Raw genomic sequence first — 25,280 nt, 5'->3', positions numbered from 1 at the left:
GTGGACTACTGTACCGTACTGCTATATATTATATACTGGTGGTCAGCAAAAGTATGCACTGTCCTCCTACTACTATATATACTGCACAAAACTTTAATGCACCACAGGTATGGATGGATAGTATACTTGACGACACAGAGGTAGGTAGAGCAGTGGCCTACTGTACCGTACTGCTATATATTATATACTGGTGGTCAGAAAAATTATGCACTGTCCTCCTACTATATATATATTGCGAAAACTCAAATGCACCACAGGTATGGATGGATAGTATACTTGACGACACATAGGTAGGTAGAGCAGTGGACTACTGTACTGTACTGCTATATATTATATACTGGTGGTCAGCAAATTTATGCACTGTCCTCCTACTATATATATACTGCGCAAAACTTAAATGCACCACAGGTATGGATTGATAGTATACTTGATGAAACAGAGGTAGGTAGAGCAGTGGACTACTGTACCGTACTGCTATATATTATATACTGGTGGTCAGCAAAATGATACACTGTCCTCCTACTATATACATACTGCGCAAAACTTAAATGCACCACAGGTATGGATGGGATAGTATACTTGACGACACAGAGGTAGGTAGAGCAGTGGCCTACTGTACCGTACTGCTATATATTATATACTGGTGGTCAGCAAAATTATGCACTGTCCTCCTACTATATATATAGTTACTGCGCAAAACTTAAATGCACCACAGGTATGGATGGATAGTATACTTGATGACACAGAGGTAGGTAGAGCAGTGGCCTACTGTACCGTACTGCTATATATTATATACTGGGGGTCAGCAAAATTATGCACTGTCCTCCTGCTATATATATACTGCGCAAAACTTAAATGCACCACAGGTATGGATGGACAGTATACTTGACGAAACAGAGGTAGGTAGAGCAGTGGACTACTGTACAGTACTGCTATATATTTTATACTGGTGGTCAGCAAAATTATGCACTGTCCTCCTACTATATATATACTGAGCAAAACTTAAATGCACCACAGGTATGGATGGGATAGTATACTTGACGACACAGAGGAAGGTAGAGCAGTGGCCTACTGTAGCGTACTGCTGTATATTATATACTGGTGGTCAGCAAAATTATGCACTGTCCTACTACTATATATATACTGCACAAAACTTAAATGCACCACAGGTATGGATGGATAGTACACTTGACGACACAGATGTAGGTAGAGCAGTGGCCTACTGTACCATACTGCTATATATTATATACTGGTGGTCAGCAAAATTATGCACTGTCCTCCTACTATATATATACTATGCAAAACTTAAATGCACCACAGGTATGGATGGGATAGTAAACTTGATGACACAGAGGTAGGTAGAGCAGTGGCCTACTGTACCGTACTGCTATATATCATATACTGGTGGTCAGCAAAATTATGCACTGTCCTCCTACTATATATATATACTGTGCAAAACTTAAATGCACCACAGGTATGGATGGATAGTATACTTGACGACACAGAGGTAGGTAGAGCAGTGGACTACTGTACCGTACTGCTATATATTATATACTGGTGGTCATCAAAATTATGCACTGTCCTCCTACTATATATATACTGCGCAAAACTTAAATGCACCACAGGTATGGATGGATAGTATACTTGACGACACAGAGGTAGGTAGAGCAGTGGCCTACTGTACCGTACTGCTATATATTATATACTGGTGGTCAGCAAAATTATGCACTGTCCTCCTACTATATATATACTGCACAAAACTTAAATGCACCACAGGTATGGATGGATAGTATACTTGATGACACAGAGGTAGGTAGAGCAGTGGACTACTGTACCGTACTGCTATATATCATATACTGGTGGTCAGCAAAATTATGCACTGTCCTCCTACTATATATATACTGTGCAAAACTTAAATGCACCACAGGTATGGATGGATAGTATACTTGATGACACAGAGGTAGGTAGAGCAGTGGCCTACTGTACCGTACTGCTATATATTATATACTGGGGGTCAGCAAAATTATGCACTGTCCTCCTGCTATACATATACTGCGCAAAACTTAAATGCACCACAGGTATGGATGGACAGTATACTTGACGAAACAGAGGTAGGTAGAGCAGTGGACTACTGTACAGTACTGCTATATATTTTATACTGGTGGTCAGCAAAATTATGCACTGTCCTCCTACTATATACATACTGCGCAAAACTTAAATGCACCACAGGTATGGATGGGATAGTATACTTGACGACACAGAGGAAGGTAGAGCAGTGGCCTACTGTAGCGTACTGCTGTATATTATATACTGGTGGTCATCAAAATTATGCACTGTCCTCCTACTATATATATACTGCGCAAAACTTAAATGCACCACAGGTATGGATGGATAGTATACTTGACGACACAGAGGTAGGTAGAGCAGTGGCCTACTGTACCGTACTGCTATATATTATATACTGGTGGTCAGCAAAATTATGCACTGTCCTCCTACTATATATATATACTGTGCAAAACTTAAATGCACCACAGGTATGGATGGGATAGTAAACTTGACGACACAGAGGTAGGTAGAGCAGTGGCCTACTGTACCGTACTGCTATATATTATATACTGGTGGTCAGCAAAATTATGCACTGTCCTCCTACTATATATATAGTTACTGCGCAAAACTTAAATGCACCACAGGTATGGATGGATAGTATACTTGACGACACAGAGGTAGGTAGAGCAGTGGACTACTGTACCGTACTGCTATATATTATATACTGGTGGTCAGCAAAATTATGCACTGTCCTCCTACTATATATATACTGCGCAAAACTTAAATGCACCACAGGTATGGATGGATAGTATACTTGACGACACAGAGGTAGGTAGAGCAGTGGCCTACTGTACTGTACTGCTATATATTATATACTGGTGGTCAGCAAAATGATGCACTGTCCTCCTACTATATATATACTGCACAAAACTTAAATGCACCACAGGTATGGATGGATAGTATACTTGACAACACAGAGGTAGGTAGAGCAGTGGACTACTATACCGTACTGCTATATATTATATACTGGTGGTCAGCAAAATTATGCACTGTCCTCCTACTATATATATAGTTACTGCGCAAAACTTAAATGCACCACATGTATGGATGGATAGTATACTTGACGAAACAGAGGTAGGTAGAGCAGTGGACTACTGTACCGTACTGCTATATATTATATACTGGTGGTCAGCAAAATTATGCACTGTCCTCCTACTATATATATACTGCACAAAACTTAAATGCACCACAGGTATGGATGGATAGTATACGTGACGACACAGAGGTAGGTAGAGCAGTGGCCTACTGTACCATACTGCTATATATTATATACTGGTGGTCAGCAAAATGATGCACTGTCCTCCTACTATATATATAGTTACTGCGCAAATCTTAAATGCACCACAGGTATTGATGTATAGTATACTTGACAACACAGAGGTAGGTAGAGCAGTGGACTACTGTACCATACTGCTATATATTATATACTGGTGGTCAGCAAAATTATGCACTGTCCTCCTACTATATATATACTGCGCAAAACTTAAATGCACCACAGGTATGGATGGATAGTATATTTGACGACACAGAGGTAGGTAGAGCAGTGGACTACTGTACCGTACTGCTATATATTATATACTGGTGGTCAGCAAAAGTATGCACTGTCCTCCTACTATATATATAGTTACTGTGCAAAACTTAAATGCACCACAGGTATGGATGGATAGTATACTTGACGACACAGAGGTAGGTAGAGCAGTGGACTACTGTACTGTACTGCTATATATTATATACTGGTGGTCAGCAAAAGTATGCACTGTCCTCCTACTATATATATACTGCGCAAAACTTAAATACACCACAGGTATGGATGGATAGTATACTTGACGACACAAGTAGGTAGAGCAGTGGCCTACTGTACCGTACTGCTATATATTATATACTGGTGGTCAGAAAAATTATGCACTGTCCTCATACTATATATATACTGCGCAAAACTTAAATGCACCACAGGTATGGATGGATAGTATACTTGATGACACAGAGGTAGGTAGAGCAGTGGACTACTGTACCGTACTGCTATATATTATATACTGGTGGTCAGCAAAATTATGCACTGTCCTCCTACTATATATATACTGCGCAAAAATTAAATGCACCACAGGTATGGATGGATAGTATACTTGATGAAACAGAGGTAGGTAGAGCAGTGGACTACTGTACCGTACTGCTATATATTATATACTGGTGGTCAGCAAAATTATGCACTGTCCTCCTACTATATACATACTGCGCAAAACTTAAATGCACCACAGGTATGGATGGGATAGTATACTTGACGACACAGAGGTAGGTAGAGCAGTGGCCTACTGTACCGTACTGCTATATATTATATACTGGTGGTCAGCAAAATTATGCACTGTCCTCCTACTATATATATAGTTACTGCGCAAAACTTAAATGCACCACAGGTATGGATGGATAGTATACTTGACGACACAGAGGTAGGTAGAGCAGTGGACTACTGTACCGTACTGCTATATATTATATACTGGTGGTCAGCAAAATTATGCACTGTCCTCCTACTATATATATACTGCGCAAAACTTAAATGCACCACAGGTATGGATGGATAGTATACTTGACGACACAGAGGTAGGTAGAGCAGTGGCCTACTGTACTGTACTGCTATATATTATATACTGGTGGTCAGCAAAATGATGCACTGTCCTCCTACTATATATATACTGCACAAAACTTAAATGCACCACAGGTATGGATGGATAGTATACTTGACAACACAGAGGTAGGTAGAGCAGTGGACTACTATACCGTACTGCTATATATTATATACTGGTGGTCAGCAAAATTATGCACTGTCCTCCTACTATATATATAGTTACTGCGCAAAACTTAAATGCACCACAGGTATGGATGGATAGTATACTTGACGAAACAGAGGTAGGTAGAGCAGTGGACTACTGTACCGTACTGCTATATATTATATACTGGTGGTCAGCAAAATTATGCACTGTCCTCCTACTATATATATACTGCACAAAACTTAAATGCACCACAGGTATGGATGGATAGTATACGTGACGACACAGAGGTAGGTAGAGCAGTGGCCTACTGTACCATACTGCTATATATTATATACTGGTGGTCAGCAAAATTATGCACTGTCCTCCTACTATATATATAGTTACTGCGCAAATCTTAAATGCACCACAGGTATTGATGTATAGTATACTTGACAACACAGAGGTAGGTAGAGCAGTGGACTACTGTACCATACTGCTATATATTATATACTGGTGGTCAGCAAAATTATGCACTGTCCTCCTACTATATATATACTGCGCAAAACTTAAATGCACCACAGGTATGGATGGATAGTATATTTGACGACACAGAGGTAGGTAGAGCAGTGGACTACTGTACCGTACTGCTATATATTATATACTGGTGGTCAGCAAAAGTATGCACTGTCCTCCTACTATATATATAGTTACTGTGCAAAACTTAAATGCACCACAGGTATGGATGGATAGTATACTTGACGACACAGAGGTAGGTAGAGCAGTGGACTACTGTACTGTACTGCTATATATTATATACTGGTGATCAGCAAAATTATGCACTGTCCTCCTACTATATATATACTGCACAAAAGTTAAATGCACCACAGGTATGGATGGATAGTATACTTGACGACACAGAGGTAGGTAGAGCAGTGGACTACTGTACCGTACTGCTATATATTATATACTGGTGGTCAGCAAAATTATGCACTGTCCTCCTACTATATATATACTGCGCAAAACTTAAATGCACCACAGGTATGGATGGATAGAATACTTGACGACACAGAGGTAGAGCAGTGGACTACTGTACCGTACTGCTATATATATATACTGGTGGTCAGCAAAATTCTGCACTGTCCTCCTACTATATACTACAATGCAGCACAGATATGGAGCGTTTTTCAGGCAGAGAACATATAATACTGGTGGTCACTGGTCAGCAAAACTCTGCACTGTCCTCCTACTATATAATACTGCTGGTACTTAGTCCCCACAATAAAGCAATTAGCACACTGAGCACAGATATGGAGTGTTTTTCAGGCAGAGAACGTAGATATTTGCAGCACACTGAGCACAGATATTTGCAGCACACTGAGCACAGATATTTGCAGCACACTGAACATAGAAACTGAGAGAACGCTGCACACGTCCTCTCACGATCATCTCCAATGCACGAGTGAAAAATGGCAGCGACGCGCGGCTCCTTATATAGAATACGAATCTCGCGAGAATCCGACCGCGGGATGATGACGTTCGGGCGCGCTCGGGTTAACCGAGCAAGGCAGGAGGATCCGAGTCTGCTCGGAACCGTGCAAAAAAGGGTGAAGTTCGGGGGGGTTCGGAACCCGAGGAACCGAACCCGCTCATCACTAGTTCATACCAATATCTTGTTTATTGCATGTGAGTACATAATATAATTTGATAATGTGCTGTGATCTTCACTAACAGATGGCTCATGGCTGGACCCAAAATAATATAAAATAAAAAAAAAAACACATAGTGTAACCTGAGAGGTGAATGATGTATCTACATTATAAATGGCTGCTCATTGCCCTCACTTTTCAGATGTGTCCTCAGCCTTTGCTCCAGTCATGTCAAAAATCCATTTGGTGTACCATAGACTTTGCCATGTAGCCACAACCAAACATTATGTTTCTCAAAATCTGAATCTTATTCACAACACCAAAGTGACAAAACTACATTGCAAGTGTACACTGATCACTGGTGCTGGCATTTATTGTACACAAGTGTGCAACTACTGTAAATATCAAATCTGTGTAAAGATTCAGATACTAGCAGATGTAGCCCCCCACCCCCACCTCCGCTATGCTCCATTATGTATAATGTGAGACTTTATAAACGTCCCTGGAACACCGAGTCTGATTCAACTGTGGTTGTTCTTGCGATGGCTGTCTTTTGCCGTTCAGAGTTGCGACTGTATGCTAATATAGGCAGAAACTAATCTGAGCATAGGGACGCCAAATCTGCTGCCTCATAATTTCCGTCCTACAGTGTACAACTGCAGAAACATCGGTACAATCGTCGCAAATCAGGTTGTCATGTAGATTCTGCCTCTGAAGATGCACAGGCTGTCCTGCTCCACTGGGACACAGATGGCGTTGCAGTAGCAAGTAAGATCACAACTGCTAATTTATGCACGCCCAGAAAATGGCATCTGAATGGTCATGACACGCCTGCATTTATCCAACCACTCCCCATTACCACCCGCAAATGCTATTTACCTGTCACTCACTTTGCAACTAATTCCATGGTTCGAGCCCATCAAAATCCAATTGCTACGCATGCGCAGTGCGAGTCAGACACATACGCGGTAACAAAACATAGACCAATTTGCGTACAATGGCCGCTTTGCGACCACATCTGAACTAGGCCCACTCTGAGTGGTATTGTAAGTAGCTATGATGCGACTAAGATGCAGTATTTAAGAATAAAATATGCTTTGCTACCCTTGGTGGAGCATCTAAGTCACACTAAAGGGTATACTGTATCTACTAAAGGTCAAATCTTGGTTGGTTTTAATTTTTGGTTGATTTTCACTTTTTCAGTCAATTTTGCAAATCAGCGATTTACTGAAGGCAAAACCAATGGCAAAAAGGAATAAAAAAACAAAACCGTCCACTTGAGAACATCAGATGAACATCAATCTTTTTTACTTAGACTAGTATAGGAGCTGCAGTATTTACAAGTGACCAAAAACTCAAAACAAACCCAACCAAACAATAAACCTGCCTATGGCAGCTATGATGGGATAAGCACTGCACAGATCACTATGATCACTATAATCACTATGATCTGTGTAGGCATCTTTAGTGTATAAAGTGAAAAAAATGGTTAAACATAGTTATAAAATGGCCGGGGGTGTGCCAACCCCTCCCCCATTTTTCCAGTATCTAGTACTGGCTTCAACCATCTGGTAATGTTATGGCTGAAGACACACATAACTGGGCTACCCTGCCATCATATTACACTGCCCCAAACTGGTCACCCTAGGTCCGGAATTACTCTGGAAGTGGGGAGACCAAAAATATCACCCCTCCTGTAGATACCCCAGGCCAGGGGTGAAGTACTTGGCCTGATTCTGAGTTGAGAATAAAGCAGAAAAGAGCAAGTACTGTATCTCTGCACCGAGGCAAAACCATGTGCAGTGCAGGGGGGGCCGATATAGCGTGCAGAAAGAGTTAGATTTGGGTGGGTTATTTTGTTTCTGTGCAGGGTAAATAATGGCTGCTTTATTTTGACACTGCAATTTAGATTTTAGTTTGAACACAACCCACCCAAATCTAACTCTCTCTGCACATGTTATATCTGCCCCCCCCCCCTGCAGTGCACATGGTTTTGCCCATTAGAGAAAAATGTTGCTGCTGCGATCAGGTCTGAATTAAGCTGGACTGTTGCGGGGCGGGCGGAGGCAGCCGCATGACGCCACATAAGACTCGGGATGTGGAGGGTAGCTGTTTGCCAGCGCAGCTAGGATCTACTCGGCGGGTGCAAATGCAACACCGCCGCGTGATGCTTTCACACCCGTGTAGGGCGTGACATGTGGGGTGGACTAGCCCTATGCTGGGCATCCCTCCACATGTCTGAGTAACTGATCAGAGATGTGCTAAATTTAGCACATCTACGATTAGATCTGAATCACCCCCATAGACATACTGTACAACATATAACATAAAGAAATCCAATTCCAAGACCCTGAGTGTCAACTTCACTCCAATTGAATAATGATGAAGTTCCTCTGTTAATCCTCAATTGTCTATTACAGCAAAGGAATACATATAAATGTTTAACTCCTCCTACTGGTATAATATGCAGGTCCTAAGTGTGTAGTATACCAAATACTAAGTATTAAGGCTGGTTCACACTACGCGATTCGGGATTGCCGGCAATGGATGACTATATTGTTGAACGGTATAGCGTTCAATGATATAGTGTGTACACACTTAACGTTATCATTCAATGATAATTTCTGTGATGTCACCGCAGGCATTCCCGGACATGCAGCTCAGCCCAACATTGACGGATTGAGCTGCATGTCAGCTCAATATTGGTGACCGCAGAACGGCATGCGGGAGCGCGCCTTGTTCATCAGTTACCAATATTACCCCATACACACTGAACGATTTCTGTCTAAAAATAAACAATAACGACATTTATGTCGTTATCATTAATTTTTAAGGCTCAAACCGGCTGTATTTTATAGTGTCACTGCAGTGCATCAGTGTCCCATGATTACCAGTACTGGGTCACAATTATTTATAGACTGATCTATTCACTTATAGGTCTGGAATCATTTTTATTCATTTAATATAATTTCTTGTTATGCACTCAATCAAATAAACTACTAAGAATTTTTAACCATTGGCTCATTTCCTTCCTTTTTATCTTATACAATTGGAACGGACAAATTTTGCGCAGGGACATTTACCTCCTCTTGTTGAACCATTTATTGCTAAGTGGATACTGGTAGTGTGTCCACAATCCCAGCAGCAACTTGTGTGCACCGCCCCACTGGGTTTACCACAGTTTCAAAAACCATCTTTTTTTTCCCCACCAAATGTCATTATATGCCTGACATTCAAGGGCTGCTTTGAGCAGTTCTTCTTGTTCAAACTTCAGCATACTTTTATATTGCTTAGAGAATCAGTTTTTTTTCAACTAAAACATTTTGGAGGTTGTTCATAACTTTGTGCTTTCATGTAGGAGGTGATTTATCAAAGCTTGGAGAGACATAACTTGGAAACGGATAAAGGGGGAGATTTATCAAAGCTTGGAGAGAGATAAAGTGGAGAGGGATACAGTACTAACCAATAAGCTCCTAACTGTCATTTTTTCAAACACAACTTGTAAAATGACAGTTAGAAGCTGATTGGTTAGTACTTTACCTCACTTCACTTTATCTCTCCTCAGACTTCCATAAAGTTTATGCTAGGCATACATGCTACAATTATCTGGCCAATCGGCCCAATATTGGCAGATTGCTTATATAATTGTAGAGCATATGTGGGTAAGAAGTTCAAAAACAACGAGTGATCAGCCATGCCAAATCGTCCAGTATGTCCGTCCGATGCTTTATTTTCACATTTGATATTTGGCCGCATTGGGCAGTGTATGCCCGACCAGAGCCGACCCCAGGACACTTCCCCTGTTCCTTCACATAGGAAGGGACAGGGAACTATTGTGGCCAATACACTTTGAGTGATCTCACAGTGTAAGTTCTTAATATCTGCAGGGTCTGATTCTGTCAGAATGCCTGTCAGACTACAGGGCATTTATCTATCCGCACGTGTATGCCCAGCATAAGTGTTGGCAGGATTATTCATACAATCCAGATGAATCTAATATACAGTATATAGCTGTGCATAGTGAGCTCAGTTACCAACATAAGGATGATATGCAGTATGATAATAGAATGGCCCTTGTTCTCTTGTGACAAACATTCCGCTTGTGCTCGAATAGAATATACATGTTACACTGTCTACAGTCACACACAAATCACATCATCACTACAATGCACATGAAATGGGTGACACCTCAGTCCATGGCACAGACATGAGGGCACATGCTGGATGAATGAACAAATCGCCAGCAGTTTGTGGTGACACTGAAAATGAGATTATTTTTGGAAAAATGAAGCTATAAGGAGGTGTTGTCCAGCTGGCCATGGTCATGAGTATAATTGTCCCCAGTATGTTGTCCCGTAAAGTAGCTGATTACTGTAAGCAAGAATTTATATTGCAAAAAGTGTCTTTTATATTATAGTACATCTAACATACCTCACACATTTACAGGAGGTTTAATTCCTTTTATATTCTTTGTCCCCAGGCAAAGATTTCATCAGATGATGGTGAGGAGGAGGATTATAGGCGTCACTGGGCAAAAACATTTGTGGTCAACTTTTACTCTGAGAGTCACAGTTTTGTGAGTCTACAAAGCAATTCTGATAAAATTCCCTGTGACACTGATTTGCCTGTGACTGTGGAATATGAAATCAATGGCCTGGATCCTAAAGATGATCATCTCACTTTCTTCTACTTTGTAAGTATTCTTAGATAACTCTAATGTGTATGCTAACTGGGGAGTAAATGGTAGAATGTATCCTTGTTCTCCTTATTTTATGCTTGTTTGCCTCTGCAGTGACACCACCACACTAGTAGCTGGATTGGCCTCTGTCCAGATGAACCCAATTTGCCAGTGGTAGAACTCCCAGAGGTGATGGAGGCATTGGTCTCCGGATGCCATCTGTCAGATAGGCACCAAGAAGCAGGATAAGTAAGGGAGGAAGGGTGGGGGTGGGGGGGCACAGTTTCACCAGGCCCCACAGATAAATCCATCTGTAACCTCTGCCTGCACCATGCTCATCATTGAAGCTTCACAGGCAGTGGCTACAGATACAGTAACTCTGTCTGTAGGTTCTGGGGAACAACTGTCTCTCTTCCTATGGACCCCTCTCCCAGTAACACTTGCAGAAAGTAGCCTATAGTCCAGATGGCATTAGCTACCGGGGCAGAGCTACATAATGCATAACATTCCAGAACTTGGTAAATTAAAAAAAAAAGCAGCTCCTATAGATATGGCTGTCAAGAGCGAGCACAGGCCTGGGAACTGGGGACTCAGCAAAATTGAGTGAGGGGTGGCCAAGTCCCCTCCATATAAAAAATGTAGAAAAAAAAACTATCACATTGGGGCACCACTCACAGCAAGAGGAGACATTTGTCCCTGGGGAGGGGGGGGGGGGGGGGGATCATTGCAATCAACCCACCCTATAACACTTCTTACCTGCACACTACCACTGGCCACTTTATAGCACTGCAGCAGCACCAGTGCATCATGCAGGGAGTGTGGCAGCAGCCTCCCTAGACCCTCTGCAGCCAGTGCACAGCAGTAGTCTGCTCCATCCCTGCAGTGCATGATGTGCAACTGACTCAGGAACAGACATCACAAGGATGGTGCAAGGTGTGCGGGTGGGTTTAGTATGAGTGGCCGGCGATCGAGATCCCGGCTGCCAGCATACCAGTGCCGGGATCCCCATCGCCGGCATGTTGGCAGCGGGGTGAGCGCAGATGAGCCCCATGCGGGCTCGCTGCACTCACCACGCTGCGGGCACGGTGGCGTGCTACACGCGCCATGCTAATTATCCTCCCTCTAGAGGGGTCATGGACTCCCAAGAGGGAGAATAGTTGACGGTATGCCGGGTGTCGGGATTCCGGCATCGGTATACTGAGCACCGGGATCCCAACAGGCTGCATACTGAATGCCACCCTGTGCGGGCTGCACCCGGCTGTCACCCTTGGAGGGAGTGACACCAACATGCTGCTGAAATATGTACAACAGACTCTGTTTTTATTCAAATGCAAGTACTTATCTTGGAGGAACAGCAGATGGTGATATATTCAAATAAATATGTATTGTGTGTCTGCTATATATTCATGTACTTGCTTCTTCTTCCTTTCCCATGTGAGTTCTAGTGAGAGAGAGAAAATGAGCCATGGAGCACATGTTGCAGACATATAGTACTTAAAAAGCTGTTACTGAAAGTTAATGTTTTTCATCTTAATATTGATCCTGTTACCCAGTACTATATAAAGAAGTTATACCTTTACAAGACTCATCCTGTCTGATTGCAAGGTAACTCCCGTGATGATCTTTTATGTATGAGACCTCCCACTGCACACCTATGGTATTTCATCACCACATGCCAACAGGTTATGGGCCCAGACTAGAGTCTTTGGATGCAAAGCCTTCGCCTACATTCCTACAGAAAAACAGAGCAAGTTACAGAACCAATCAGTAGAGGTTGTTCTAGTAGGTTACAGTGAACATTCAAAAGGCTACAGAATTTTAAATAAAAAATCAGAAAAATAATTCTAAGTAACAGTGTGACATTCATGGAAGAAGCAAGAGATAATGTCATAATTCCAGAAAACTCAATTGAAGAGGAAAATACAGATTCCAAAGTAACAGATGAAGTAGAGATCACTCAAAAAGTTGAGGTACAACACAAGACAGATACCAGCAGCACTCAGGAAAGTATAACAGTAGAAGTGAGACGCTCTTCAAGATAAAATATAGAAAAAGCCCCCATACATTTATTATACAAAGCGACAGCTGTTAACATACGAGAACCTACATCATGGGAAGAAATCGCTAAATTCCCAGAAAGAGAAGCACAGAAATGGCTAACAGCCACAAAGGAAGAAATTGAATCAATGAAAGACAACCAGACATGGCCATTGAGGAAACTACCAATGGACTTTTAAGGTCAAGTATGATACTGAAGGAAAAGTAGAAACCTACATGGCAAGATTAGTTGCTAAAAGATAATCAGACATTTTCAGAAGATTATGGTGAAACATTTTCTCCAGTCGTTAAGCACACCACCATTAGAACCTTACTTCTAACAGCAGGCATAAAAGGTATGCAGGTGAAACATTTAGATGTGAAGATGGCTTTCCTACATGGTGAACTGAAAGAAGACATATAAATGGAACCAGGGCAGTAGAGAGCTTGGCTGGGCCCGGGTAATTTTCAGGGTGTGTGGCCTAATCACAGGAGGCATGGTCATGCACCCCTAGATAATAATGTAGAATTTTTTTTTTTTAATGCCTTCCTGGCCACACTGTAGCCAAGCACACAACATCATGCTGTGCTGAGGAGAAAAGCTGCAGCTGCCAGGTGGGGTGGAGGAACCTGGGCCCCTCCATCAGACCTGGGCCCTCCATCAGACCTGGGACCGGATATTTAGTACCCCCCCCCTCTTGGCACCACTGCATGGAACAACCACCAGGTTTTGTGAAAATTCAACAACTAGTTCATGCATGTAAGCTTAACAAAGGAATATATGGTCTAAAGCAAGCAGCAAGAGCAGGAAATACAAGATAAATGAAGTCTTGATGGAGAATGGGATCATCAGAAGTTAAGCAGACCCCTGTCTTTATACAAAGTTAATAGAAGAAACATGGTTTTATGTATAAATTTGTGTGAACGATGAAGGGGACGAAATTGAAATAATACAAGATCTAAACAGTCAGTTTGAAACAAAAGACCTAGGTCACGTAATGCATTACTTTGGAATGCGGATCTCAAAGAAGATGACGGAATGTTCACATTAAGTCAGAAATACAAGATTCAGGAAACCATTGAGGAGTTTCATATGAAAAAAGCAAAGATAGCAAGCACTCCGATGGAGACAAGTTATGTAAAGGAATCAAATGATGAGAGTGAACTGTTACAAGATAGTCATCTATATAGAAAAGCTATAGGTAAATTGCTATACATTGCAACTGTTACCAGACCAGACATTTCCACACAGCAGTTGGGTTCCTAAGCAGAAAGGTTTCCAAACCAACACAGATGGACTGGAATGCAGAGGGTAAATTCATCGCTTAAAGGGAACCATTAACAAGAAGCTTAAACTTTCAGCAAGCACAAGTCACAAGTTAACAGGATAGGTTATTCTTGATGCATTCATCATATTGACTCAGACTGGGCTGGAGACACAAATGACAGGAAATCCGCAAGTGGATAGTTATTCTCAATCGGAGAAGGATTAATCAACTGGACAAGCAAGAAAGTCTTCCGTAGCACTGTCATCTACTGAGGCTGAATATATCATGGCAGCTCACGCCAGTCAAGAAGTGATATGGATAATGCAACTACTATCAGACTTGAATGCCTCAAGAATAACCTATCGAGATATATGAGGATAATCAAGGATTCTTGCATTAGCACAAACAGAAAGAGTAAATCCAAGAACCAAGCATATTGATGACAAGCATCATTTTCAGAGGGATCTACAAGAACAAGGTTTTATAGAGTTGAACTATTGTCCAACAGAAGATATGACAGCTGATATCCTGACTAAGCCTCTGTTGGAGAGAGACATTGGATACTTATATCAAATGTGGTTTTAATTGAAGAAACCGAGTCTGTTTAGAAGGGGTGTTGAAATATGTACAACAGACTATGGGTTTATTCATATGGATGTACTTACCTTGTATGAACAGCAGATGGCGATTTACTCAAATATATGTCTATTGTTTGTCTGCTGTATATTCATGAACTTGCTTCTAATACCTTTCCCATCATGGAGCACTTGTTGCAGACATGTTGTATTTAAGAAGCTGTTACTGAAAGTTAATGTTTGTCATCTTTATATTGATCTTGTTACCCAGTACTACCTTTACAAGACTCGTCCTGTCTGTTTGCAAGGTAACTCCCATGATGATCTTTTAATCTTTTATGTATGAGAACTCCTGCTGCACACCTATGGTATTCCATAGCCACATGCCAACACATGCCAGCTCCTAGTCAGTGGCAGGAGTTAGGTGCTGCAGTGTGACATTATCCTGCATCAACCGACTCCTGTCACTGACAAGGAGCTGGCACTGATGTAGCCGGGTGGGCTTCCCATTAGGTCACACCCTCTATTGACATCAGCAGGGGATGTCTGCTAGACCACACCCCTATCTACAGGCCACAGCCCATTTTCAGGCAAGCTCGCCATAGGCACCCAAGGGGGTTACAATTAGCATCACCAGGTGTTACCGACCTCTGTGCCACCACTGGACCCAGGCTCCTGCAGTGCACTTACAAACAAGCCTGGCCCCAGGTAAAGAGTACACCCCTTTTTTCAGCGCCCCTGCCTGTAGAAACCTATAATGGCTTCTTTTGTGAAAACGAGAGACTGCAGCAGATATCAGAGATATCTACCCTATATATTCATTCCAGGAAACTTATTATTTGCAGGTACCCCCAAAATTGGGTGTCTTTGGAGGATATCCCAAAAATAATTATCAATAAATAGACCCCCAATAAAAAACATACCTAGATATTAGGATCCTCTCAGCTATTAAATCCAATGTATTATTTATTTTCATGTTAATTTTAAAATTGATCCTAGAACAAACATAACAGCAAACTTTGAAAATCATATTCTTTCAATAGCAGATGGGCTAATGAACAATAATGGCTGGAGAGACAGAAGCGGTTGCTGGCTGGAGAAACAGAAGGGAAGCTGACTGGAGAGACAGAAAAGGTTGCTGACCTCTGATTGGAGACAGAAAGGGGTGCTGGATGGAGCTGGAGATCAGTAGCGGATCTTGCCACGGGCAAGCAGGACTTTTTCCCGGGGCGCCGCCTTCCGGAGGGCGCCGCACCGTGGCAAGATCCGCCACTGCTGCCCGCTGTGTCCCCCGTCCGCCTCCGCTGCCCGCTGTGTCCCCGCCTCCTGTGAAGGGAACTAGACGCGTAGCGTCTAGTTTCCCTTCGTGGAGTGTACCTTTGCTGAGCGGTGCGCGATGACGTCATCGCGCACCGCACAGCAAAAGGTCCTCTCCACGAAGGGAAACTAGACGCTACGCGTCTAGTTTCCCTTCGTGGAGAGGACCTTTTGCTGTGCGGTGCGCGGTGACGTCATCGCGCACCGCTCAGCAGTCAAGCGGCGCTAGTAATGTACAGGGGGCGTAACTGACCACGCCCCCTGTATTAGGCCACGCCCTGCCCGGGGCTTGAGCGGGCTTGAACCGGCCCTGCTGGAGATACACTGGGGGGCTGGAGAGACCGAAGGGTGCTGGCTAGAGCTGAAGAGACACTGCGGGGCTTGAGCGTCAGAAACACAGGGGTGAGGCTGAAGAAACTGGGGGAAAGTGGCTGGAGATTATTCTCAACTGGCAGGATTTCTGGCACATTACTAACTCCTTTGCCTCCCTAGCAGTGCTACTGCGCATGTGCTGTTGGAGGAGTGGAGATGGGAGGCAGTACAGTTTATTTTTGCCTCTTGGGGGCTCTGCCTATTTTATCAGTCCTGGGCCACACATTGTCTGATGGTAGCCCTGCTAGTTACCATTCCATAAGGCAGCCAGAAGAGTCACTAACTCTTTGGGAACAAGCAAGCAAGTATTATGGGTTGTCCCTGTGTTGGAACAATGGCTCCATGATTCATTATTATGTAGAATCACTTCAATCTTTAATAAGCAGTTCTTTCACCATGTGTAAATAGTCTGCGTAGCCTATCCTAACCTACAGTATCCTATACCATTCCTAGTCTGCCCCAGAGCACTGCTACATCTGGGAAGTAATCAACTCTTAAAATGAAATACTAACAATTATATACTGTAGCACATATTTGTTATACTGTTTATATTTCTTAACTAGGTGCTTCATCGCGCCCTACGGGCGCTCTTCACACCGTCGCAAGGGGCTACGCCCCCTTAACCCTTGCATGCCTTTCTGGGGTTTAATATTTGTATTATATGGAGTATTACCTGCATTCCTTTGTTAGTGGTTAAATATTGCACAATGAAAGGGCGTGCGATGGTGAAGGAGGCGCAGCCCCTTGCGACGGCGTGAACAGCACCTGCAGGGCACGATGTACAGAATGTAGCGGGTGCGGGGGGGACTGCGGATGGTGTCTGTAGATGCTGCGGGTGGAGGGGAGGCAGAAGTGGGGGTGGGGCCCGGATGGGGAAGGTTCGGGAGGTGCTGCGCGTGGGGGAGGGGCAGAGGAGTGGGGGATGCAGATGGGGGAGGGGTCCGGAGGCACTGCAGGTGGGGGAGGGGCAGGGGTGCCACGGGCGGGAGAGGGGCAGGTGTGGGGATGTTGTGGATGGGTGAAGGGTTCCGGAGGTGCTGTGGGATGGGAAGGGACGGGAGTGCCGGGGGTTGGGTAGGGGACCGCAGGCACCATGGGTAGGGTAGGGGCAGGTACGGGTGTTGCGGCGGATGGGAAAGGAGGTCCGGAGGTGCTGCAGGTGGTGGAGGGGCAGGTGCGGGGGTGCCATTGGTGGGGGAGGGGTGGGTGAGGGGGGGACCGCTGATGGAGGAGGGTGTCTGCAGATGCTGTGGGTGGAGGGGGGCAGGTGTGGGGGGAGACATATAAGGGGGGTGAATGGTGGAAGGGGCCTGGAGGTGCTGTGGGTGGTAAAGGGGTGGAGGAGTGGGAGCCACGTGTGGTGTAGGGGGTCTGGAGGCACAGCATGTGGGGGAGGGGTGGAGTGCCGCATGTGGTGGAGGGGAAGGTGCGGAGGTGTGGTGCATTGGGGAGAGGTCTGGAGGCACTGCGGGTACTGTACATGCCATAAAAGGTAGTTGGAGGGTATGCAGTAACAGGGCCAGGACAGGGGTGACAGGGTCAGTACAGGGTTGACGGGGGCCAGGACAGGGGTGACAGGGTCAGAACAGGGGCGACGGGGCCAGGACAGGGGTGACGGGGCCAGGACAGGGGTGATGGGGCCAGGACAGGAGTGATAGGGCCAGGACAGAAATGATAGGGACAGGATAGGGGTGACAGGGCCAGGGTAGGGGCGGCAGGACCAGGACAGGGGTGACGGGGCCAGTATAGGGTTGACAGGGCAAGCACAGGGGTGATAGGGCCAGGATAGGGGTAACAGGGCCAGCATAAGGGTGACAGGGCAAGGATAAGGATGAAAGGGCCAGGATAAGGGTGAAAGGGCCAGGATAAGGGTGGCAGGGCAAGTCCAGGGGTGACAGGGACATGACAGAACACAGGGCACGGGAGAGATTGGTATTAGGGACAAAACAGTGGTGACAGACAGATGTGTCTTATCGGAGTCACTGCTGCTGGCTGCTGCTGTTCCACTCCAACCTGTTGGGATCTGCTGCTGCTGGAGACTTGGCATGGCGAGTCTCTCAGGCTGGAGTCATGCTTTCTCTGCCCTTCCGCATCCCTCCCCCCCTCCTCAGTCACACACCGCAGACCTCGCGCAGCTGCCGGGCACTGTGGTAAGGTGAAACTGGAAATGACTGGTTAGCCCCCAGGAGATGCTGCGGCTGGAGGGAGGAGGGGGTCATAGCATGCACGTGGCGCGGACCTCACGGCTTCCGGGCACTGTGGTAAGGGGAGACTGGGAGTGACTGGTTAGCTCCCAGGAGACGCTGCGGCTGGAGGGAAGAGTGGGTCAGAGCCTGCAAGCAGCTCGGATTTCTGCAGCGCTACCCGCCAGCTAAAGTGTGTGAAGGAGCTGGGTGCACCTCACTGCGGGTGGCAGTGCTGCAGCTAGCGGTGGGGTTGCTGGGGCTGGAGATAGCAGAGGCAGTACGGAACCTGCACAGCGGCAGGTGCCCCACTAAACTGCAGCTAAGAAGTGTGGAGTGTGCTAGAAAGTGACGCTCCTCCGCGCCAGAGAGACCCTGCTGAGTATGCCGATGTGGGGGGTCAAGCACACAGTGAGCCGGTGCCCGTCTGTCTGTACGGCATACCCCCTCACACACCCCCATACCTCCCAAATGTCCCGATTTTCGCGGGACAGTCCCATTTTTTGGGGTCTGTCCCGCTGTCCCAACCACGGGTCGCAGTGTCTGGCGGTGGGGGGGGCAGTTGGAAAGCTCCTGTACTCGCTGTTCTGCTTAGCAGAGCAGCGGTGAATAGTGGAGACAGAGGGAGAGGGGGCATCTGGGGGTACGGATTAATGGGGGGGTTCCAGCAGCAGAGCCGGATTAGGGGAGGGGGGGGCAGGGGATACGTACCGTTGGCCCCACAGTTTTAGGGGGCCCCCCGGCTGGAGTAGCTCTGTCCCAGCTCAGAAGCTCCCCCCCCCCCGTCCTGCCAGCAACAGCGGCAGCATTGTGCTACAGTCAGCACATGCTGCTGCATATTGGCAGGTCTGTGGTGTTGCAGGGAGGCAGCAGTCTCCCTGCTTTCTTCTCCCTGTGCGGGTGTGTAGGGGGGAGCGACCACCTCCTCTGGATTTAGCCCTAGCTGAGGGGCCAAAATTCCATAAAAAAAAAAAAAAAAAAACGGAATTTGCATAAGGGGCGTGGCCGCACGGGCCGCGATTAGGCCACGCCCCCAACCCACAGCAGGCACAGCAATGAGATAGGGCTCCCCTGTCTCAAGTGCCCTGGGCCCCCCGGACTCATAATCAGCCCCTCGGAGCATGCCAGCAGCTCACAGAGCGCTGGGCATGCTCCCTCACTGACGAAAACGGGGACCCTCCCGTGAAGCCACGCCCCCTTTTCGCCGAGTGTGTTTCCCTCCTTCTGCCTGGAGAAAGCTCCTGCAGAAAGCTGGGAGTTCTGCACCCCTGCCTGTGCCATGCCCAATGCCCATGCTATCTGCTTCTGCTCCTGGTCTCCTGTAGATTTGGCCAGATCTCTGTGACTCATTTGACTAACTCCGCCCAGTGTTGTGACTCCGCCCAGCGTTAGCAAATGAATCACAAGGTCACAGAATAGTGCTATTATATAGGAGATGCCAGAAGACTTTTTTTTTATTGTGTACATTTTATAATTGAATTTGGAGCTTTAGCTCTTTGGGTCATGAGCCTAAGGGAGATTCTGAATTGGGTGCAAAGTAAAAAAAAAAAAAGCAAGTGACATTGCACCTGGGGAGTCATTCCGAGTTGATCGTAGCTGTGCTAAATTTAGCACAGCTACGATCGTTAACTCAGACATACGGGGGATGCCCAGCACAGGGCTAGCCCACCCCGCATGCCAGTGCCACCCCCCCCCCACACAAATACAAAAGCATCGCACAGAGGTGATGCCTTTGTATTTGAGGAGTAACTCCCAGCCAGCGCAGCTCCTGCGGCTGGCCGGGAGTTGCTCGTCGCTACCGCTGGCCGCAGCGGCTGCGTGACACATCACGCAGCCGCTGTGGCCAGCCCCCCCCCCCAACGGTCCGGCCACGCCTGCGTTGGCCGGACCACTCTTCCTAAGTGGCGGCTTTACGTCGCCGGTCAGCCCCCTCCCGCCTAGCGACCTCCTCTGTCACAGAGGTGATCACTAGGTAATGAAAGCTGCCATGCGCCGGCGCACTGCGGCACCGGTGCTTGCACAGTTTCGACCCGAATGCTGCGCTGCAACAAACTGCAGCGAGCGATCGGGTCAGAATGACCCCCCTGGAACAAACCAGGTTGCAATGCAAGGTGTGCACATATATTTTTTTGTTTTTTGCATGCAGGGTAAACACTGGCTGCTTCTATATGTAGCGGATAAAGGGGGTCATTCCGAGTTGTTCGCTCACAAGCTGCTTTTAGCAGCTTTGCACACGCTAAGCCGCCGCCTACTGGGAGTGAATCTTAGCATATTAAAATTGCGAACGAAAGATTAGCAGAATTGCGAATAGACACTTCTCTGTGCAGTTTCTGAGTAGCTCCAGACTTACTCGGCATCTGCGATCAGTTCAGTGCTTGTCGTTCCAGGTTTGACGTCACAAACACACCCAGCGTTCGCCCAGAAACTCCCCCTTTTCTCCAGCCACTCCCGCATTTTTCCCGGAAACGGTAGCTTTTTTTTTGCACACTCCCATAAAACGGCCTGTTTCCGCCCAGAAACACCCACTTCCTGTCAATCACATTACGATCACCAGAACGAAGAAAAAACCTTGTAATGCCGTGAGTAAAATTCCTAACAGCATAGCCAATTTACTTTGCGCAGTCGCACTGCGGACATTGCGCATGCGCAGTAGCGACTAATCGCTCCGTTGCGAAAAAAAATAACGAGCGAACAACTCGGAATGACCCCCAAAAGCTGGACAGCTTTACTTTTGCACTTCAATTTATATTTGAGTTCTGACAAGCACTTCTCACATCTAAGTCGATCTGCACATTTTAAATGCTGCTGTATGTGGGTATTTGTAGCCAAAGACCAATTAGAGTCCCCATGATTGATAACCCCTGTCCAAAATTGAAAATGCAGATGGTAATTAGATCTGTACCATGGATCAAAGATGAAGGGTGACTGGTCTGATGAATCCCATTTTTCTTTTGTGATAAGTAGTAATCTAGGTAAGTTTGCATTGTTTAACTAGGGAAATGATGCCACCAGGATGTATAGCGAGAAGGAAACAAGCCAGTGGAGGGATCTTGATATTCTAGGCCATATGGATGTTAATTTGATGCGTACCACCTAAGCACAACTGCAGACCTTTAATGGCAATGGTTTTCTCCAATGGAAGTGGCCTCTTTCAGCAGTATAATGTCACGCTGCAAGGATTGTTCAGAAATTGTTAGACAAACACAATGAAGAGTTCAAGCTGTCACGCTGGCATCCAAATTCACCAGATCTAATCCCAGTAGAGCATCTGTAGTATGTGTTGCAACAACAAAACTTATCTTTGCCAGCATCATCTCACAACCTACTGTACAGGAGTTAAAGGATCTGCTGATCACATCCAGGTAGCAGATGACACAGGACACATTCAGAGGTCTTGTAGAGTTAATTCCTTACATCAGCAGCAATTTATACAGGTGTTTTGGCTCATCAGTGTATTAAACTTCCACTTGTCTACTATTAAATTACATTAGTTTTATATTAAGAATGTACTATATAATTATCTCTCTTTCCACAGCTGTTGTCTAAAGATGGAATCAATTCTTACAAGGAACATAAATTAGACCTTAAAGAGCACGTAAAAGACCCAAGTGAGTACAATAAATACATAACATAAATATTGCAGTGTAGTATATGGTACTGTATAGTACATTATGTAAGAGTTCACTTCTCTATGTCTTTATTACCAGCGCAAAGCAATTTGTAATACTGAATTTAATTGAGTAGTCCATGACTGACTGATTATGAAGACTACTGGTTAGAGCAAATCATCACTCAATGCTAAGATATACCTCAACTTGAAGACTCATACACTTCTGCTTGTGACTAATTCAAAGAGTGAATGTCAATGGCCCTCATTCTGAGTTGATCGCTCGCTAGCTGCTTTTAGCAGCAGTACAAACGCTAAGCCGCCGCCCTCTGGCAGTGTATCTTAGCTTTGCAGAAGTGCGTACGAAAGGATCGCAGAACAGGGTTATTTTTTTTCAAGCAGTTTCAGAGTACCTGCAGACCTACTCCTTCCTTGCGATCACTTCAGTCTGTTAGTTCCTGTTTTGACGTCACAAACACGCCCTGCGTTCGGCCAGCCACTCCCCCATTTCTCCAGGCACGCCTGCGTTTTTACCTGACACGCCTGCGTTTTTTAGCACACTCCCAGAAACGCCCCATTCCTGTCAATCCCTCACCGATCAACAGAGCGACGGAAAAGAGTCGCTCGCCCTTGTGTAAAACTGCATAGTTTTTTTTTAAAGTACATCACGCATGCGCACTGTGTCCCGTACGCATGCACAGAAATGCCAATTTTTAGCCTGATCGCTGCGCTGCGAACAACGGCAGCTAGCGATCAACTCGGAATTACCACCAATGTGTGCTCATAAGTAGAGATGTGCGTCTGGCACTTTTCGTGTTTTGTGTTTTGGTTTTGGTTCTAATTCCACTTTCGTGTTTTAGTTTTGGCTTGGTTTTGCCAAAACCATACTTTTGGGTTTTGGTTTTGGATCTGGATGATTTTTGAAAAAAAAAAAAAAAAAGCTAAAATCACAGAATTTGGGGGTAATTTTGCTCCTACGGTATTATTAACCTCAATAACATTCATTTCCACTAATTTCCAGTCTATTCTGAACACCTCACACCTCACAATATTGTTTTTAGGCCCAAAAGTTGCACCGAGGTGGCTGGGTGACTAAGCTAAGTGACACAAGTGGACAACACAAACACCTGGCCCATCTAGGAGTGGCACTGCAGTGGCAGACAGGAGGGCATATATATATATAAAAAAAAGGCCCCAAACAGCACATCATGCAAAGAAGAAAAATAATTGCAATGGGGTAGTTGTATGACTAAGCCAAGCGACACAAACAATTGGCCCATCTAGGAGTGGCAATGCAGTGGCAGACAGGAGGGCAGATATAGAAAAAAAGGCCCCAAATAGTACATCATGCAAAGAAGAAAAATCGCAATGAGGTAGTTGTATGACTAAGCCAAGTGACGCAAACACCTGGCCCATCTAGGAGTGGCACTGCAGTGGCAGACAGGAGGGCAGATATAAAAAAAAGGCCCCAAACAGCACATCATGCAAAGAAGAAAAAGAATTGCAATGAGGTAGTTGTATGACTAAGCCTAGCGACACAAACAATTGGCCCATCTAGGAGTGGCACTGCAGTAGCAGACAGGAGGGCAGATATAAAAAAAAGGCCCCAAACAGCACATCATGCAAAGAAGAAAAAGAATTGCAATAAGGTAGTTGTAGGCCTAAGCTAAGCGACATAACCACCTGGCCCATCTATTAGTGTTACGCAGTGACTGAATTTCGAGAGTGGGCCGCAATTGTTTGGTCCACTGACAGCATCTCCAGCACGCTCCAGTCACTTTAAAAAAAATCTGCAATTGGTGTATTTATACGGCAGTACCCCAGGACTAATACAGCAGTACCCCTGGACTCATACGGTAATGTCACACAGGATGGCACTTTTCAAAAACGAGGCCCCAAACAGGACCTCATGCAAAGATGTCGAAGAGGAGCAATAAGGTAGCTGTATGACTAAGCCAAGCGACACAAACAATTCCAGCTGGAATTATACGTCCAAATCACTGAACTTAATTGGCAAAATCACTGTAATTATACGTCAAAATCACTGGAATTAATTGGCAAGATCACTGGAATTATACGTCCAAATCACTGGAATTAATTGGCAAAATCACTGGAATTAATAATTATACGTCCAAATCACTGGAATTATTTGGTAAAATCACTGGAATTATACGTCTAAATCACTGGAATTAATTGGCAAGATCACTGTAATTGATAATTAAATGTCCAAATCACTGAAATTAAATGGCAAAATCTCGCTATCGCCTGCATAGTGAAGTGGAATCTAGATGGGATTTGGTACCGGGGACACAATACCTCCATCAATTGTCTAAATCCCACTGCACTAATGGCGGATACCGGTCGCACGTCTAACACCAACATAATTGTCAAGGCCTCAGTTATGAGGGCTTCCATCGTCATGTGAAGCTGATCCACTAGTCATGAACATAGGCCATGGCCTCAGCCGTTCCTTGCCAGTCCGTGTCGTAAATGGCATATTGGCAAGTTTATGTTTTTCTCAGAGCATTTAAATTTCTTTTTTGGGGTCTTTTTACTGAACTTTGGCTTTTAGGATTTTACATGTCCTCTACTATCACATTGGGCATCGGCATTGGAAGATAATGTTGATGGCATTTCATCGTCTATGTCATGGCTAGTGGCAGCAGCTTCAGCACTAGGAGGAAGTGGTTCTTGATCTTTCCCTATTTTATCCTCCAAATTTTTGTTCTCCTGATGCTGCACAAGAC

The 25,280-nt window shown here is 45.1% G+C and overlaps 1 protein-coding gene and 1 long non-coding RNA gene across 2 annotated transcripts in view; one reads left to right on the top strand and one right to left on the bottom strand.

The window, feature by feature from the left end:
- The window catches only part of LOC135056655 (alpha-2-macroglobulin-like), a 234,536-nt gene that overhangs the window by 107,218 nt on the left and 102,038 nt on the right, over positions 1 to 25,280 (top strand). The window contains exons 12-13 of the mRNA XM_063962101.1: positions 10,977 to 11,189; positions 22,462 to 22,534. Of these exons, the coding sequence (XP_063818171.1) occupies positions 10,977 to 11,189; positions 22,462 to 22,534 (286 nt within the window). The remainder of the gene's footprint in view (positions 1 to 10,976; positions 11,190 to 22,461; positions 22,535 to 25,280) is intronic.
- LOC135056660 (uncharacterized) lies at positions 12,571 to 12,902 on the bottom strand. Its single transcript, XR_010244039.1, has 2 exons — positions 12,749 to 12,902; positions 12,571 to 12,615 (listed from the first exon to the last, which is right to left on the bottom strand). It is a non-coding gene; the product is annotated as an uncharacterized LOC135056660 (long non-coding RNA).

The sequence above is a fragment of the Pseudophryne corroboree genome, chromosome 3, assembly GCF_028390025.1.
Source record: "Pseudophryne corroboree isolate aPseCor3 chromosome 3, aPseCor3.hap2, whole genome shotgun sequence".
Classification (NCBI taxonomy): Eukaryota; Metazoa; Chordata; class Amphibia; order Anura; family Myobatrachidae; genus Pseudophryne; species Pseudophryne corroboree.
The sequence above is the reverse complement of the archived record's forward strand: the minus strand, read 5'-3'. Positions and strand labels throughout refer to the sequence as shown.